This window comes from Dermacentor andersoni, chromosome 5 (assembly GCF_023375885.2).
Source record: "Dermacentor andersoni chromosome 5, qqDerAnde1_hic_scaffold, whole genome shotgun sequence".
Taxonomy (NCBI): domain Eukaryota; kingdom Metazoa; phylum Arthropoda; class Arachnida; order Ixodida; family Ixodidae; genus Dermacentor; species Dermacentor andersoni.
This window is the reverse complement of record NC_092818.1, coordinates 126,446,581-126,462,868: the sequence shown is the minus strand read 5'-3', so window position 1 is coordinate 126,462,868 and position 16,288 is coordinate 126,446,581. Positions and strand designations below refer to the sequence as shown.

The window sequence follows — 16,288 nt, the reverse complement described above, 5'->3', positions numbered from 1 at the left end:
CACTGAAGTAGGACAGCAAGCGTACTTGCACTGTGCCAAGAATCTTGCTGCTCGTAGATGCTGACGTGTCTGATGCTGGTAATGTGAAGTCCTGTGAAAGCGCAAGTATCCCCGAAAGTGGTCATCTTTTCATATGACACACTTCTTTTCGCCATTTATGCAATGAAGTCACTCGTTTTACGTCTAATGTATTGGACTCCTGATTATTCAGAAATTTAGGCGGTCCCCATTAAGTTCAAATTATCAGTTTGTGAATGTATATAATTTCACACTAAAATAGTGATGCCAATGGGCATTTACTAAGAGGCCGCAATACAGTTAACTCTTTAATGATGAACATTTAAATACCAGTAAAATATTATGTTCCATATAAATGTGCAAATAGCCAACGTCCGATTTTTCGCACTCCCTAGGGGTGGCAAAAAGTCTGAAAAAATGAATGCATGCCTTTTACTGTCCCCAAGGGTTCAGATCACCACAGGCACGTACGAAATAGCTTTGAAGGCCTGCCAGTACACTTATTAGGAATATCTGTGCTCGTACTGTCATAGGAGACAGTGGGTGCATGCGTGTATAGTTAAGGAATAAATAAGTTAAGGAAAGTTGGAACAAGTTGAACCAGGAACTCAAGCAAGCTGAGAAAGCTTATTACGTGAAAATATTACGTGCAAGTCAGTGACCTGACGTGGTGTGGCGGTTAATTAATGATGTTCTTGGTTATGGAAAGTGGGACGTCACACTGGCAAAAATCTCCACTGACACTCTTGAACTTTCTGGTGAAGAGCTTGCAGATCAACATGTAGATACACAGGAATAGCTTGTTTTTTCCAATCCTTTCAAAAATACAGAAATAATATGTATAGGTCTATACATTTTGTTAATGCTGGCATATCAGGAAGCACATCTTTAGTGGCAGACTGAGTCATAACTACAACAGTAAATAAATACCTTGATGGCATTTTTCTTGCATCAACAGATGAACAAGAAATTTACACGACATTTATGAATCTAAAAAATAGTAAGGCACTGGACATCGACAACACTCAAATAAAACCAATAAAATATGTCTTAGAATTTATCACTCCAGACTTGAGTCACATATTTAACTTGATACTTGAGTCGGGAGTTTTTCCAGAAGATATGAAAAGAAATAGGGTAACCGTGTTGTTAAAAGGTGGAGACAGTAACCAGGTTTCCAATTATAGACCTATACATATTATTACTGTATTTTCGAAAGGATTGGAAAAAACAAGCTATTCCTGCATATCTACATTTTTTTACTCCAGAGCATAATAACCAACTGTCAATTTGGTTTCTGAAAAGGAAGGTCAACAAAGACAGCTTTATCAACACTTAAAGAAATTATTCTGCAAAATATTAAACAAAACTTTTTCACATTAGGTGTTTTTCTTGACTTCAGCAGAGCCTTCGATTGCTTTAATTATAACATTTTACTACTAAAATTACATTTGTACGGGATTTGTGGTACAGCACTTTACTTGATAAAATCATATTTACAGAACAGACAGCAATGCGTTCAATTAGGTAGTCAAAAGTCATCGTACCTACCTGTGCTAAGTGGTGTTCCCCAGGGAAGTGTACTGGTCCACTGTTATTTAATGCCTATATCAAAGACATTGTCAATACTGACCCCAGTGTGAGCTGTATTACAGTAAAAGCTCGTTAATTCGAATTCCGCGGGGATGCTATGAAAATTCGAATTATACAAAATTTGAACTAATGAAAGTCAGAGAAAAAAATCGCTCGGTTAAGGCGCGTATATAGTCTGACGTGGCGTGAGCACGCGCGCACACGCTACGTCACGTTGGCGTGAACATCATCTATACTTCGAAGCTCTGGCGCAGCCAACGTAACCAGACGCGGCCAGCGCGGCCTGACGCGCCCGACGTCAAGATGGCTCTTGCTCCATCCGCGCGTTTGTCGTGCTGACTGGGGCGGACAAAAAAAAAAAAAAAAAAGTCTCCGTCTCGCGCGAAAAGCGAAGCATCGATTGCGATAGAAAATTAGTAGATAGCTATACGAAGTAAGGATAATAGTTTTATCGGCCGTATAAACTTGTAAGCATTTGCTTACTAACTAAATTAACCAGCACTGTGTCACGCGCGCACAGGTGAGCATGAACGCATCTCGCTCGATGACCGCGGAAACTCGCTGAAAAACGCTGGAGTGAGGGCACGCAGCAGTAGCAGCGAGCGAATTGACGTTCGTACAGCCCTCGCTTTAAGCGAACGAAACGTAGAAAGCACATCGCATATGACCGGCAATACGCGCACTCTGCAAACATCGCAGATCGCTTTGAAGACCAGGCCCACGCGGGCGCGCACTTTGGCCACGACACAGATCGCTTTCAACATGCGGCGGCCGCATGGCCGCGCCGTAAGCAGCAGCCGCCTCAGCCGCCGAAGATCGTCCCCCGGTCCCTCCCTCGCCTCACCCACCTGCCTCGCGCGCGACAAGAGAGGGCGCGCTCCGCCCCACCTTCCCCTCTCGCGCACGCGAGATTGAACCGCATTCGCCGGCTCACCCTCGCACGCTCGTACGCAAAGAACATGGCGCGCGGCGAGGGTGTTATCGTCCTTGCCGCTGATCGAAAAAGCAAAGCTGCGCGACCCGCGCGGCGACGCCAGCGTGCTCCCGCGCACTAGCACTCTCCCCATCCACGATGATGCGGAGTTCGAATTATCGGTGGCGGTGCGGATTTCAGTGTGAATTAGCGGGATGTGTTACATATTGCTTTCAATACATTGTGGGACGGATCGCAGCAACTAATTCGAATTATCCGAAATTTCGAATTAACGAGTAGTGAATTAACGAGCTTTTACTGTATAATGCAGATGATACAAGTGTGCTTTTTCCAGGCCCTGATGTAAATGAATTAATTCTTCGGTGCGATAAATTATTAGACAAACTCTCCCTCTGGTCTACTGAAAATTTAATAAAAATTAATCCATTGAAGGCAAAAGCGATCGCATTACAAGCGAAAAATAAAAAAACTCCAATCAACACAATCTTTAGTTTATGCCGGCAAATATATTTTTTTCGTCAATGAGCGTAAAATTTTAGGTGTCACATTTTCTTCAAGCCTCAGCTGCAACCAACACATCGCTAATAGTTGTAAAAAAGCCTCTAGTACAGCTTGTGTACTAGCTCATTGTTGATATATCTCACTCACGAAGGTGAAACTACAAATATACCACGCCCTTTTTTTGTCTCACATAAAGTACTGCAGTTTGGTGTGGGCTACCACGACAAAAACTATTAAAACTTCAAACGTTACAGAGGAAAGTCATAAGGCATGTAGCTAATCTAGATTACCTCTCATCAAAGGAACTTATGTGTCAGGATTATAATATTATTAAAGTAGAAAACATGTAAATTTTTCACATTGTGCGATCCTGTTACTTCTGTTCTGATTCTTTTAAACAATTTATTAAATATACTGCACGTCTAACTACCCGAGATGTTACCTCAAGAACAAGAAGCACTGATATCTGGCGTGTTCAAAGGTTTTGCAATAATTCCAAATTCCAAATGCTGCAATACAATTTGGCAGTGATTCTCAATAAATACAGCCATGTAAGTAACTTCTCGCTAAAAGAACTGCGGTTCTTTTTCGTAAATATGAAAGATCTTTTTTCTGCTTGTACTTTTCCGACTTGATTATACTTTGTATAACACAAAACACATAGCAAAAAAATCAACACTGTGTAAGTACATTATTTCTGTGATAGTTTGTTCTTTTCAATCATGGTTCTTTTTATGGTTGCATCTCACCTTTTACTATGTATTTTCTAGTGTCTATGCCTTTTTTTTATACAAAGCCATGTAATTGGTATGATGTACTGACATAAGTAATTTTTTATTTCATTTATTTTGTTATTCGTATTAGGAAATGGTAAAAAAAATTTCATTAATTTATTTAACGATATTATGGATTATACTTTTTAGTTATCCTTGTTGTAGTCCCAACTGCCTTGTAAAGGGTACATTGGCCTAGTTAAGCTGTCCATAACAGCTTTTAGCCAATGAACCTCTCCATAATGTTTTCTTTATGGAAAATAAAATGATTTGATTTGATTTGATACCGTGTCCCCTTACCAATTGCCCCTTCATACTCTTAGTATCCTTTACTGCAATACTTTGTGTATGGTTCACCGCGTCACACTGCTTTACTGAGACGAAGATGACTTTTGGGAACCGGCATTATCGCGTCATTCTTTCCGAGCTTCGAAGCCACTGGCGAGTATTACAAAAGTGTAGTTGGCACTATTGCTAACAGCAGCAAATTGTTTTAATAAAAAACACATCATCGAACAGTCAGAAGCTTGGTAGCGAACATTGAAGTAGCTAGGCCTAGCAATGCCATGGTGGTGGCTACGACTGCCAGCGGATGTGCGTGCGTGAGTGCCGGTTCGAGGCGGCAAGACAATTAAAATGGCAGTGGTGGTGCGTTCGATTAATGCCGTTTCAAACCTGCGGTCATGGCAAAAAGTCTCAAAAATTGGACAGTGAAGGTTTTTTGCATCTGAAATTTCAGACGTTGTTATGCATTAACTCTATGGGGTACGTGGCGGTGCCGTGAAGGCGTCCAAAAAATCAGGTGCCCAGAAAATCAGTTGTTGACTGTAAATTGAGAATAAGGATACTAGACGAAATGAAAAAAATATGTTGCGGAAACCTATTTGGGTATTGAGGAGAAACACCAGGCAGAAAACTGTAAGTGGGCTTCAAATTTATACGGACCACTTTCGTCATATGTGAACCATAGGTGTACATATTACAGTTAAACCTCGATATAACCAACTTCAATATAACACAATTCTGTATACAGTCGAACCCACTTATAACGATACCGGTTTTAACAATATATTGGTTATAACAATAAGAAGCTGCTGCACCGTCGACTCCTTGTATGTTTTCCATGGTGAAATAACCCGGTTACTACAATGCCCCGATACCACATTATCGGTTATAACGATGAAGTCTGGCTGCCGAGTGTTCGGGCCGAAAGATAGTGAAATGCGAAATCTTTGAAAAGAAAAAAGAAATTCAAGCCACTCCATGGTGGGCCGCTGCTCCAACCACTGCCATGCGCTCATTTTCCAGCCATCTCCACATGGCTCTCGCCCGTCGCCCTTCCACCCTTCCGAACACAAATGGGCTGTGCCCCATAGCTATACGCCGCCCCACCCTCCGAAACACAAATGGACCGTGCCAATTGCACCGCAAGCAGATTGCTCGCATGTTGTTCGCTGGCTCCTCATTCAGTGCAGTTCTGCGAACAGCTTAATCGCTCGCGTTCGTTTTTGTTGGTTGTATCAAAGTCGTTCCTGGCCAGGCGATTTCTCAACTTTGCTTGACTTGCCGCCGAAATGGATGGCTGATCTGCCTGCTGATCATCGGCAATGCACGACGTTGCTGGTGAAAAGAAAGCGCACGGCTATAGATTTGAAAACTAAGTGCTTCTAACCAATGAGACGATCGTTGCGAACAGGCTTTCATCGGATAGCGACGGCGATGACGGCAGCAATGACACGGTAGGGCAGGCTGCCTCAACATTGTCGTCACAGGAGGCCCGGCATGATTCAGTCCCTTCGGGGCTTTGTTTTCGCAAGGAGCCTTGCGCTGCACTACATGGTGCGCTTGGATGCCTTGGAGAAGGATGTCAGAAGCTTCGCGTGAAGCATGTATGGCTGACGGACATAGGCTTTTCTCATGCAAGCCAGTGAGACGTACGAGGTGAGATGTTTGTGGCGATACTCCTTAGTGTTTCTTCTGGATTTCTCAAGCTGACAGGCTGCCACGGCAGCCTTCTCGCAATTTTTAAAAGGCCCCTTTTGGGGCCACCAATGCGATGCCTCGGCGGTGCTCGCATATCGCTTTCCACCCGTGACACCTCTCTGCAGTTGTTATAACAGTGCCATTCTTTAACGCCGACAGCTGCGGCTTGTTACACGCGATTGGAGCGCCCAGGAAGCAGTTAAACGAGTGATCACAATCAGCAGCCGAGCGGAGGAAGGTGGTGGGGAGGGGCACTGGCCTCCCTGCCTATATAGTTTTCCCAAATCAGCTCTGCCATCCTCTTATTTTAATTTTTTCATGCAACCCAGTTATAACAATTATCAGTTATAACAATGGAATTTTCGTGGCACTTGAATATTGTTATAAGTGGGTTTGACTATAACGAAGTATTTAACTTTCTATAACTGCTTGTCCATAGAACATCATGTATTTAGAACCTCAATATAACAAAGTGTGCTTATACAAGATTTCAATATAACAAAAATTTGCTGCCACAGCAAAGGAATATTGATACAATAAATGGAAACTTCCACTGATGCAGGTCGTCAAATGGTTGAACTACAAGTGGTTGCTTGTGAACGGACCTCTCAAATCGTTCCCCACGCAACCAAGAGCGACCGCCGAAGTGGAGCAGTGGGCCTCGGACTGTCTGCAAACCGTATGCGGCTTCTGGTCTGACTAGCCCTGACAGAACAGCGCGTCACAGTCATACGATCCAGCTGTCGGGGACTGCCCGAGGTTTCCTTTAAAAGCACTGTGACTGGAAGTCATTCTGGCTGCCGTCGTCTGCTTAGTTACTCATAGATAGTGCCCTACCCATCAAATTCATTAGTGTGGCCTCCAAAGTGGTGCAGTCTTAGATGCCATGTCACCAACACAACCATAAAACTTGCATAGTAGAACCGCAACACGAGCGCACAGAATGTGTTTGCAAAGCAGCTGTATTTCAGCTAGCTCATTGTGAGTGAAATTTAAGCGGAATTACCACATGGACATAAGTAAAATCGCAGTTGTACCACATCACTGTTCATGCAGAAAGCAGGAGTAGGCGCAAGGAATAGGCGTACCGAAATGGGGTGTCATCATATGCGCTGTCTTCCTGCGTGTTTACTACTGGAGGTGGCGTAATCTCGAGTTTCGGAGATTCGTTGAAGAAAGAGGGAGACAAAGCATTCTCTTCCTGTTGCCAGTGCTTTTCACGATAGCGCCCTCCCACTGCCGACAACACAATCAACCACAGGCGGCAGCAGAGTGGACACGAATACGTGACTCGCTTCGATACATGCTGCCAATGTGAAGATATCATCGGCACAGTATGAAACCGTACCTTTTGTCACCAACTCTCAAATTCAACAAGATTTTTTTTCTTATTCAAGTTTGCTTTTATGATTGCCAAATAATTAAGTGAAACTTTGCTGCCCCTTCCATGTGAGAAAAATTCATTTGCAACTGTACTCATTTGCACAAAAGGTTGAATTTCAATATAACGAAATTTTGATACAACAAAGCAAATTACTTATTTTACCGACATTGTTACGTCGAGGTTTAACTGTACTTGCTATACATCACGTGCATGGTACTACTGCAGCAGGAGCTGTTGCATCTGTCTTTTCCTCTGACCAGTGTTTTCAAAACAAAGCGAGTCACAAGCTAAAGCTCTTCTTCTTTGTCCTGTGCATCTGCTCTAAACCAACAAATGACACTTTCTGCCTGTTTAGTGTTGGACAAAGGCATTTAGCAAGAAACTTCGAACTCGATACCAAAACTCCGAAACAAAAAAAAATCTTTATGGTGTATGTTGCCCGTAGGCAACACTTGTCCATAAAGGGTCCTTAATAAGCTGGCACAACAGTTGTCCTGTGCCAAAGAGACATACGAAAAGGGGAACGTACCTCACAGTCAGCTGCCGTGGTGTTGTGATACAGTGGACAGCACTCAATTGTGGCATGCGATGGAAACCTGCCACTCAGATGGCCTGGAAAAAAAATATAAGTGATGCACACACTGAGTGGCACATATCAGAATGCCAAGCCATAATTGTACTGCAAATAATGGTCACTATCCCACACAGAGGAGCAGATACCATCAGAATTCTACTTTGTCATGACAGAACTCTGGTCCTGTGGATGTAAAAAATCCTATTACCGTGGAACCCCGATCATACGACTTTCTCAGGACCGCGAAAAAGCGTTGTAAAATTGGAACATAAATTATGCCTATAAAAATACTACTTATTTCGCGCGACGGATTTACGAGAAACTTCAATGTAAACTACTAACATACTCTCCAGGGCTTGGAAACCCAAATTATCAAAAAAGTAAATGCGATAAGAATTAATGCTGCAGTACAGGTCCCAATCAAGCTTCATTCAAACGAACCTTTATGGCACTCCGCTGCCCACTGCCGCAATTCCCTCCAGCTGGCGCGAACTTTAAAAAAAGTCAGTAAGTTCTTTTTTGGACCTTGTCCGATCCGTAAACCAAGAGCTTTCGTTCAAGTTGGGCAACGTCCAAAAGGACGTCCTCTGCAGCGTCGTGTGAACAGATGATGTTCCGGATGCCATCTATGTGCCGTAGCACCTCGGCGAACGTGGTAGGCACAGGCACGGCATCTGTGGCGACGTCCTCGTCCGATGTCGCAACAGTGTCAGCACTAGGCAAAGCCTCCTCAATGGCGTAGGTCGTGGTGACGTTTAAACACTCGAAATGGTCGGCAGCGAAGCCTGCATCAGCCTCAAGCGGCATCAAGGTTGGTGCATCCCCAGCAGTGGAGGCAGTCTCTTGCTTAAAGCCACAGTGCTTGAACGAGTTGGCGATTGGATTTGGATTGTAAAACTTTATTTGTCTAACAGATGTAGGGAAGGCTTTAAGCCTTCCCACCTAGACGACGGCCAGGAGTCCTTGGACCCTAGCGGCGGTTTCGGCCAGTCGGACGGTCTTCAGTCGAATCTCCGGATCGGAGCTGAGTAATAAGGTCTCCCATTGTTCTAAAGACTTTATTCTTCCTTCAGAGAGAGCCTGTGGGCATTCCCACAGAATGTGATTAAGATTAGCCCTGGCTTTACATAGCTTACACTGGCTGGAGTACTGACCCGGGTAGTAGAGGCTGCACGACACCGGGTTTGGAAACGAGTTGGTTTGCAGGCGACGCCAAGTGGAGGCCTGGCTCTTGTTTAAGGATATATCAGCCGGAGGATATTTAACCCGCCCTAGTCTGTAGTGTTGTGTGATCTCTCTGTAACACACTAAGCGGTTCCGCCCCATGAAGCCTTCGGCTAGCCCACCAGCTCGGAATGTAAGTCCTTGAGCTAATTCGTGGGCCGCCTCATTCCCAGCGAGGGAGGCGTGCGCAGGTGCCCAGATTATTTCAATTTTCCTGCTATCTCTGCAGGTCTGCAGGATTCTGTTCGCCTCGGGAGAAATTCTGCCTCTGGCAAAGTTCATCACCGCAACCTTAGAGTCGCTGACTATAATTTTGGCTGAAGTACTTGCAATTGCAAGTGCTATGGCAGATTCTTCTCCAATCTGAGAGCAATCCGTTGGAACTGTGCCACTGGCTATCAATCTAGTTTCAGCGCTCGCTACAGCTAGGGCCATGCGGCCGTTGCCATAGTCTGCAGCATAACGTAGAGCACGTCCTTCGAGTTTTTGAAACGTTTCTCAAGAGCCTCGGCTCATTTCTCTCTGCGTTCCTTGTGATGGATTGGGTGCATGTTTTGAGGTAGTGGTGGGATAATAAGTCGGTTCTGCAAGCTTCGCGGCAGGTCGACTTTGATGCCTTCCTGCCCTTCATAGTTTATGCCTGGCCTAGCTAGGATTTTCCTGCCCGTAGGGCTTCCCGCAAGTCTCTCATACTGCGAGATCCTCACTGCTTCAATAATCTCCTCAAGAGTGTTGTGGAGCCCTAGAGCTAAAAGCTTTTCATTTGCAGTGCGGATGGGAAGCCCCAGCGGCTGTTTTATACTTTTACGTATGATGCCCTCTATCTTCTTCTCGAATGACCTAAAACTGAGGAAGGGAGCAACATAAGCTGTTCTACCTATCACAAAGGCCTGGACTAGCCTAACTAGATTCGCTTCTCTCATCCCGGACCACCTGTTGGCAATCCTGCGGATCAGCCTCATGGTCTGCAGTGCGCAGCCGTCTAGTTTCTATATTGTTTCGCCATTAAAGCTGTTAGCCTGAATCAAAAGTCCCAGAACTCTGATTTTGTCCACTTTTAGAATGGGGATCCCCCCCAGCTGTGAGAGAGATTTGCGGTTCCTTACTGGCCCTGCCTTTCGGCTGGTATAGAAGCAGTTCCGATTTTTGCAGTGAACATTTAAGTCCCCTAGGTCCGACGTAACATTCAACTGCCTGGATAGCCCTTTGGAGGGTCTCCTCTATTTGGGCATCGCTGCCCCTAGCTATCCACAACGTGATGTCATCAGCGTACATGCTGTGGTTTAGTCCTTCAATAGCCTCCAGTCTTTCAGGGAGTTTGATCATGGCCACATTGAAAAGAAAGGGCGAGAGCACAGAGCGCTGTGGGGTCCCTTTGCTGCCTAATTTAATGTCATCCGATTGGCATTCTCTAATCTGGATTTTTGCTTCTCGGTCTGACAAGAAGTCCCTAATGCAATTGTAGGTTCGTTCGCCTAGTCCCAAGTCCTGAAGGTTCTCAAGAATGGCTTTATGTGTGACGTTATCAAAGGCCTTCGCTAGGTCAAGCCCTAGGATTGCCTTTGCATCCCTCGTTTCCGCATCGATGATTTGGTGTTTTAGTTGCAGCATCACGTCCTGGGTGGAGAGCCTGGGCCTAAAGCCCACCATCGAATGCAGATAGAGGTCATTATCCTCCATATAGTTATTGAGCCGCGTTTGAATAACGTGCTCCAAAAGCTTGCCTGCACAAGAGGTTAGAGAGATAGGTCTTAAGTTCTCTATCTCGAGTTCCTTGCCTGGTTTTGGGATCATCACCACCTTAGCGGTTTTCCACTGATTTGGTAGTTTACCCTCTTCCCAGCACTTCTGCACGAGTTGGCGATTGTGCTTCGCGACAACGCGTTCCACGAACTGGCAATAAAATGCATGGCATCGAGCACAGTGATCTCTTTTTCAGACTCTCTGCTCTCCACAGCTGCCAGGTGACGCTGCACTAACCACTGCCTTGCTTAACGCACTTAATGATGCCGGCATCCAGCGGCTGCAGCTGGCTTGTGCAGTTGGGCGGAAAAAAAACTACCTTTATGTTCCTCAGGCTGGACGTATCGGGTGTGTGGCACGGTGCGTTGTCCACGAAAAGCAATATTTTCCTCGCCTTAGCACCCATTTTGTTATCCAGCTGCTGTAAAAAATTGCTGAAGAGCGAAGACGTCATCCACGCCTTTTTGTTGAAGTTGTAGCTGCACGGCAGCGTCTTCAAGTTTTAATGCACCGTGGCTTTGCAAACTTTCCAACAACAAGCACGGGCAGCCTCTTGGAACCGTCCTCGTTAGCAAAGAATAGTGCCGTCACACTCTCTTTACTACGCTTGCTACCATGACAGCTGTCACCCTTAAATGCAAGGGTTTGCTCGCGCTGCATATGGTAAAAAATACCACTCTCATAGGCGTTGAAAACGTTCCAGGGCTTGTATGCAGCAATCAGCTCCGGCAGCGACTCCATCCACTTGTTCACCGTCTAAACGTCCACGGAAGTGCTTTCTCTGCAGAAACGGCTGTACACAATCCTGTTTCGTTTTTTAAAGCGATCCAGCCACTCGTTCGATGCCTGAAAGTCGATGCCCAGATGTAATGCCACAAGGCCTACCTTTTCTTTTAGAATGGCGCCATCAACGTTGATTGCAGAGCTCCGTGCTTGATGAGAGGGAGAAAGTGATTGTGGAGAAGAAAAGGCGCTATTTCAGCACAGCGAGCGTTGCGGGCGGCTGCTGGTGGGGGAGAGAGAAACGAACGATGAGACGAGGCAGGGAAGAAAGCTGCGCCGGAGTGAACCGGTTGAGCAGTGTCAAGCGCTTCGCATGTGGAGAGACGAAGCGAGGAAAGAGACCTGCAGCACTTTTATTTAGTCTACCATTTCGTCCCGCACTTTGCGAGGATCGTCGTATAACGCGGGTCAGGCTTAAAATTGCGTCAGATAACCAGGGTTTTTAATGCACTGCTTCTATGGGGACTTCGCCGGGACTGCGCTAATCCATCGTAAAACCCGGGTCGTCGCAAAACCGGGGGACGTATAACCGGGGTTCCACTGTATTTATTCCATAAAGGCTTACAGGATGGACTCACTGACAGATAACCGACTGAGTGAGTGATTGAATTATTGAATTGGCATAACTCAAAATTCGGAGGATTCACATGGATTATTTTTGAAATGATTGACTGGAAACTCATTGATTGATTGAACTGACAGGACTTATCCCTCTCAGTGTCGGCATGTTACAGAGGTGATGAATCCCTTGCGTTGGGCTTTTCTCGTGGACGTTATAAAATAAACAGAATGGCTTATTTTTCTGATAATGCAGGCGGGAAGAAATAACATAGGTAATGGCAAATGCTCTTTTGGTATGGTCCTCACATTCCTATCTGAAAGAACAAAACACATAGCAGACTCATAAACAACATCGTTCTCAGTACTTTTTCGATGCGATAGAAGTTGCGTTGTCCTTGGATGACACGCTGTCATCTTTTGAGTCCAAGCTCAGCTAAAACCCCGAAAGAGGAGAAAATACACTTCTAGAAATACAATAAAAGCTCATTCATTCGAATTCCGCGGGGATGCTACGAAAATTCTAATTATGCAAAATTCGAACTAATGAAAGCCAGAGAAAAAAATCGCTCGGTTAAGGCACATATATACTCCGATGTAGCGCACACAAGCTACATCACATTGGCATGAACAACAACGTCTATACTTCGAATCACTGGAGCAGCCAACGCAACCGACACGGCCAACGCGGTCCAACATGCCCGATGTTGAGATGGCTCTTGCTCCATCCACGTGTTCGTCGCGCCAACTGGCGTAGAGAAAAAAAGTTGTTACAGTTTCGCCAGAAAAGCAAAGCATCGATTGCAATAGCAAATTAGCGTAGTAAGGATAGTACAGTAAAACCTCATTAAACCATGCCTGCTTAAACAGTAGTTTCGTTTTAAAAGTAGGAAAGTCAAATCCCTGACTCAGCGGCCATTGAACATTATGTGTTTTGTATCCGCATAAACCTTAGTACCAGCTTATTGCGCACGCATCGGTTAAAACGTAGCGTTTACACTTTTCGTCATGCAAACACGGCGGTGCGTCATCTCCATTGGGCGGCCAGGCAGAACAACAAGCCTCAGAGATCGGAACAACGGCCTCCAAGCGCCCTGTACGTTTGCGCGTGAAGCCACATCAACATCATTTCGACGTCGTGCCAGAGAGCGTTGTGGCGTCGTGCAAGCGAGGACTCGCGTCACGCCGAAGCTCAGATAAAAAAGACGCTGGGTGCTCAGCATAGAAGAAAAATTAGACATCGTCCGTGCTATCGAACGTGATACGAAGTCAGCACTGGCACGCGACGGAGATCTGCTGCTGACTAAAGTGTGTGGCATTTGGAATGTGAAGAAGTTGCTCGGCCGCGCTGCTGCGACCGTGAAGAGATGTTGGCTACGAGGTTCGACTTTTCGCTATCGTTGCCTCTGTTGTTGCCGAAGTGTCGACTAGCGACAGTGATGAGGATGACACGGAAAGCGACAGCACGGGTGATTCAGGCCCGACAGTGGCAGAAGCTGTGCAATACATCAGCCTCATGAATGCAATCGTCGCGACGAGAACAGGGGCGTGATAACATAACTATTCCAAACAAAAAGTATTCCGAACTCCGGCACCCGGCAATGAAAAAGGTGCCCCGGGACTTCTGCAGCACTACTGCGCGCGTGCACGGAGAATATGTAACGCCAACGAGGAATCTGCCGTGTGAGTGTTTGCCGAGAAGAGGGGGCTGGCTGAAAAGCTGGCACGCAGCTTCAGTAAGTTTGAGGCCGCTGTCATCGTGCTAGGCCGCCGCAGCATCAAATGAAAATAACTCTTTTGTCGCGGGAAGTGAATAAATATTGCATGTTTTTTTCCCCTTTCATCACACTCTCTGAGTTCCATTTTTGACAGGTAAGTGGGCGAGCTCATACTATTTCAGTTAAACAGTACTACCGTTTAACGAGGTTTCACTGTAGTTTTATTGGCCATATAAACTTGTAAACATTCGCTTACAAACTAAGTTAACAAGTACGGTGTCATGCGTGCACAAGTAAACATGACCACATCTCACTTGATGACTGAAGAAACTCAGAAACTCGCTGAAAAATGCTGGAGCGAGGAATCGCGGCATTAGCAGCAAGCGAATTAACCTTCGTACAGCCCTCGCTTCAACGCGAATGAAATGTAGAAAGCACATTGCATATGAAGCTGCTGGCACTATGTGCACTCTGCAAATATCACTTTGAATATGAGGCCCATGCGGGCGTGCACTTTGGCTACGTTGCAGATCGCTTTCAGTATATGGCGCCCGCATGGCCACGCAGTAAGCAGCAGCCACCAGAGAAGAACCCCCCCCACCGCCTCACCCCTGTGCCTCCACGCTGTGCCGACCCGTGCCGACTGCCACTACCATCTCGCCACGTACTTCCCCTGGCTTGCACAAGAAAATCACATGTCCATCAGCCTTGCTTGCTTTACGCGAAGCTTGCCGACAACCTTCTCCAAGGCCTTCAGGTGCTCCACAAAGCGAAGTGGATGGTCCCTCGCGAAAACAAGCCCATGGCGACTGAATCATCTACAGGACCTCCTGCAGGAACAATGTTGAGGTAGCCTGCACTACCGCATCAGTGCTGCCGTCGTGGCCCTCGCTGTCGCTATCCGATGCAAGCATGTTCGCGACGATCGCCTCATCGGTTAGAAGCCCTTTGTTTTCAAATCTATAACAGTGCGCTTTCTTTTCACCAGCAACATCGTGCATTGCTGATGAACAGCGGGCAGATCAGCCCTCTTACGTTTGGGCGGCGAGTCAAACGAGGCTGAAAAACAATGTGGCCAGGAACGACTTCGACGCAACGAACAAAGACAAGCACAAGCGACTTAATCTGTTAGCAGAATTGCGCAGAATGAAGGCCGTAGAATAAAGAACCAACTGTGAGGGCCCACCGAACAATATGGGAGGAGTGCTGGCAGTGTTGGCGTGGTCCATTTGTGTTTCGGAGCGTGGCGTGGCACAGAACTATAGGTGCAGCCCATTCACGTTCGGAGGGGTGGAAGGTCGATGGGAGAGATGCACGTGAGGCTGGCATGCATCTCTCATGGAGAGAAGCGTGCTGTGGCAGTTCGGGTGGCGGGCAATCGTGCAGCTGCTTGCATGTCACTTGTTCTTTTTTTTCTCAAGGATTTCGCATTCCATTACCTTTCAGCATGGACCCCCAGCAGCCAGACTTCATCGTTTTGACCAATAATGCGGCATGGGGGCATTGTAGTAGGCGGATTATTTCCCCATAGAAAACATACAAAAGTTGATGGTACAGCAGTTTTTCATTGTTATAACTGATATATTGTTAACCCTTTAAGGGTCATTGACGTAAATATACGGCGCCGCAAACAAGTCCAAAAATGGTCGATGCCGTATATTTACGGCGTTATCTGTACGTTTAAAAAGTCCGCCAATTTCTTAACTTTTCCTTTTCTGTCATGTGCTGCCACTATGTGGGAATACAGGGAACTTTTTCGCGTGCCTTCCTCTCTCCGTTTTCGTTGCATGGTTTGCTTTAGAGCTAGTTTGCTCCCGTGCGTCTATATACTGTATTTACTCGCACAATGATCCCACTCGCATAATGATCGCATCCCTGAATTTTGTTGTCAAAATTAGATTTTTTTTACCCATGTAACGATCGAACCCCGAACTTGTTGCAGCGATATGTTGTGTGCCAAGTGCAGCTTATGATGATCGCGCTTACCATCTGTCAAATGATACGCGAACGACTCTTGAAGACATACCACGCGGTCTGCACGCACCAAACATTCTTAAGCAGATGCTCTATTTCATTCCTTTCATCACTTTCTGCACTTCCATCAAAAAAAAAACAAAAGACTACAACCAAACTTACCTTGACTTTATTATTTGTAGGCTTCATAATGGTTTTAGTCAAGAACAACAAAAGAAAGGCACCTTTCGATTCTTCTTGTCTGCACTTGTGGGCACGCCACAAATCGCAAGCAACAACGATAGCGGCCACGTTTACACTGATACGTTAGAAGTGTACCCTATTCATACACCGACGCTTGTAACACAGCTAAGATATTCGCCTACCCTTAGCGGAAACGTGCTGTATTAGAATAGTAGTGAAGACAAATGCCGCAATTTCCGCAACATGCCCGCCACGTGTATCTATGTCACTGGCAAGCTAAGTGCACCTACCTCTGTTTCTGTCCCGTCAAAGTGGACATAGCTACGTTATTGTCGCAAATTTGCC

The 16,288-nt window shown here is 45.8% G+C and overlaps 1 protein-coding gene across 3 annotated transcripts in view; it reads right to left on the bottom strand.

The window, feature by feature from the left end:
- LOC126531118 (histone acetyltransferase KAT7-like) overlaps positions 1–16,288 on the bottom strand; it is a 117,823-nt gene that overhangs the window by 55,273 nt on the left and 46,262 nt on the right. For all 3 annotated transcript variants that reach the window (XM_050178520.2, XM_050178521.2, XM_050178523.2), the window contains one exon: positions 7,716–7,798. In XM_050178520.2, the coding sequence (XP_050034477.1) occupies positions 7,716–7,798 (83 nt within the window). The remainder of the gene's footprint in view (positions 1–7,715; positions 7,799–16,288) is intronic.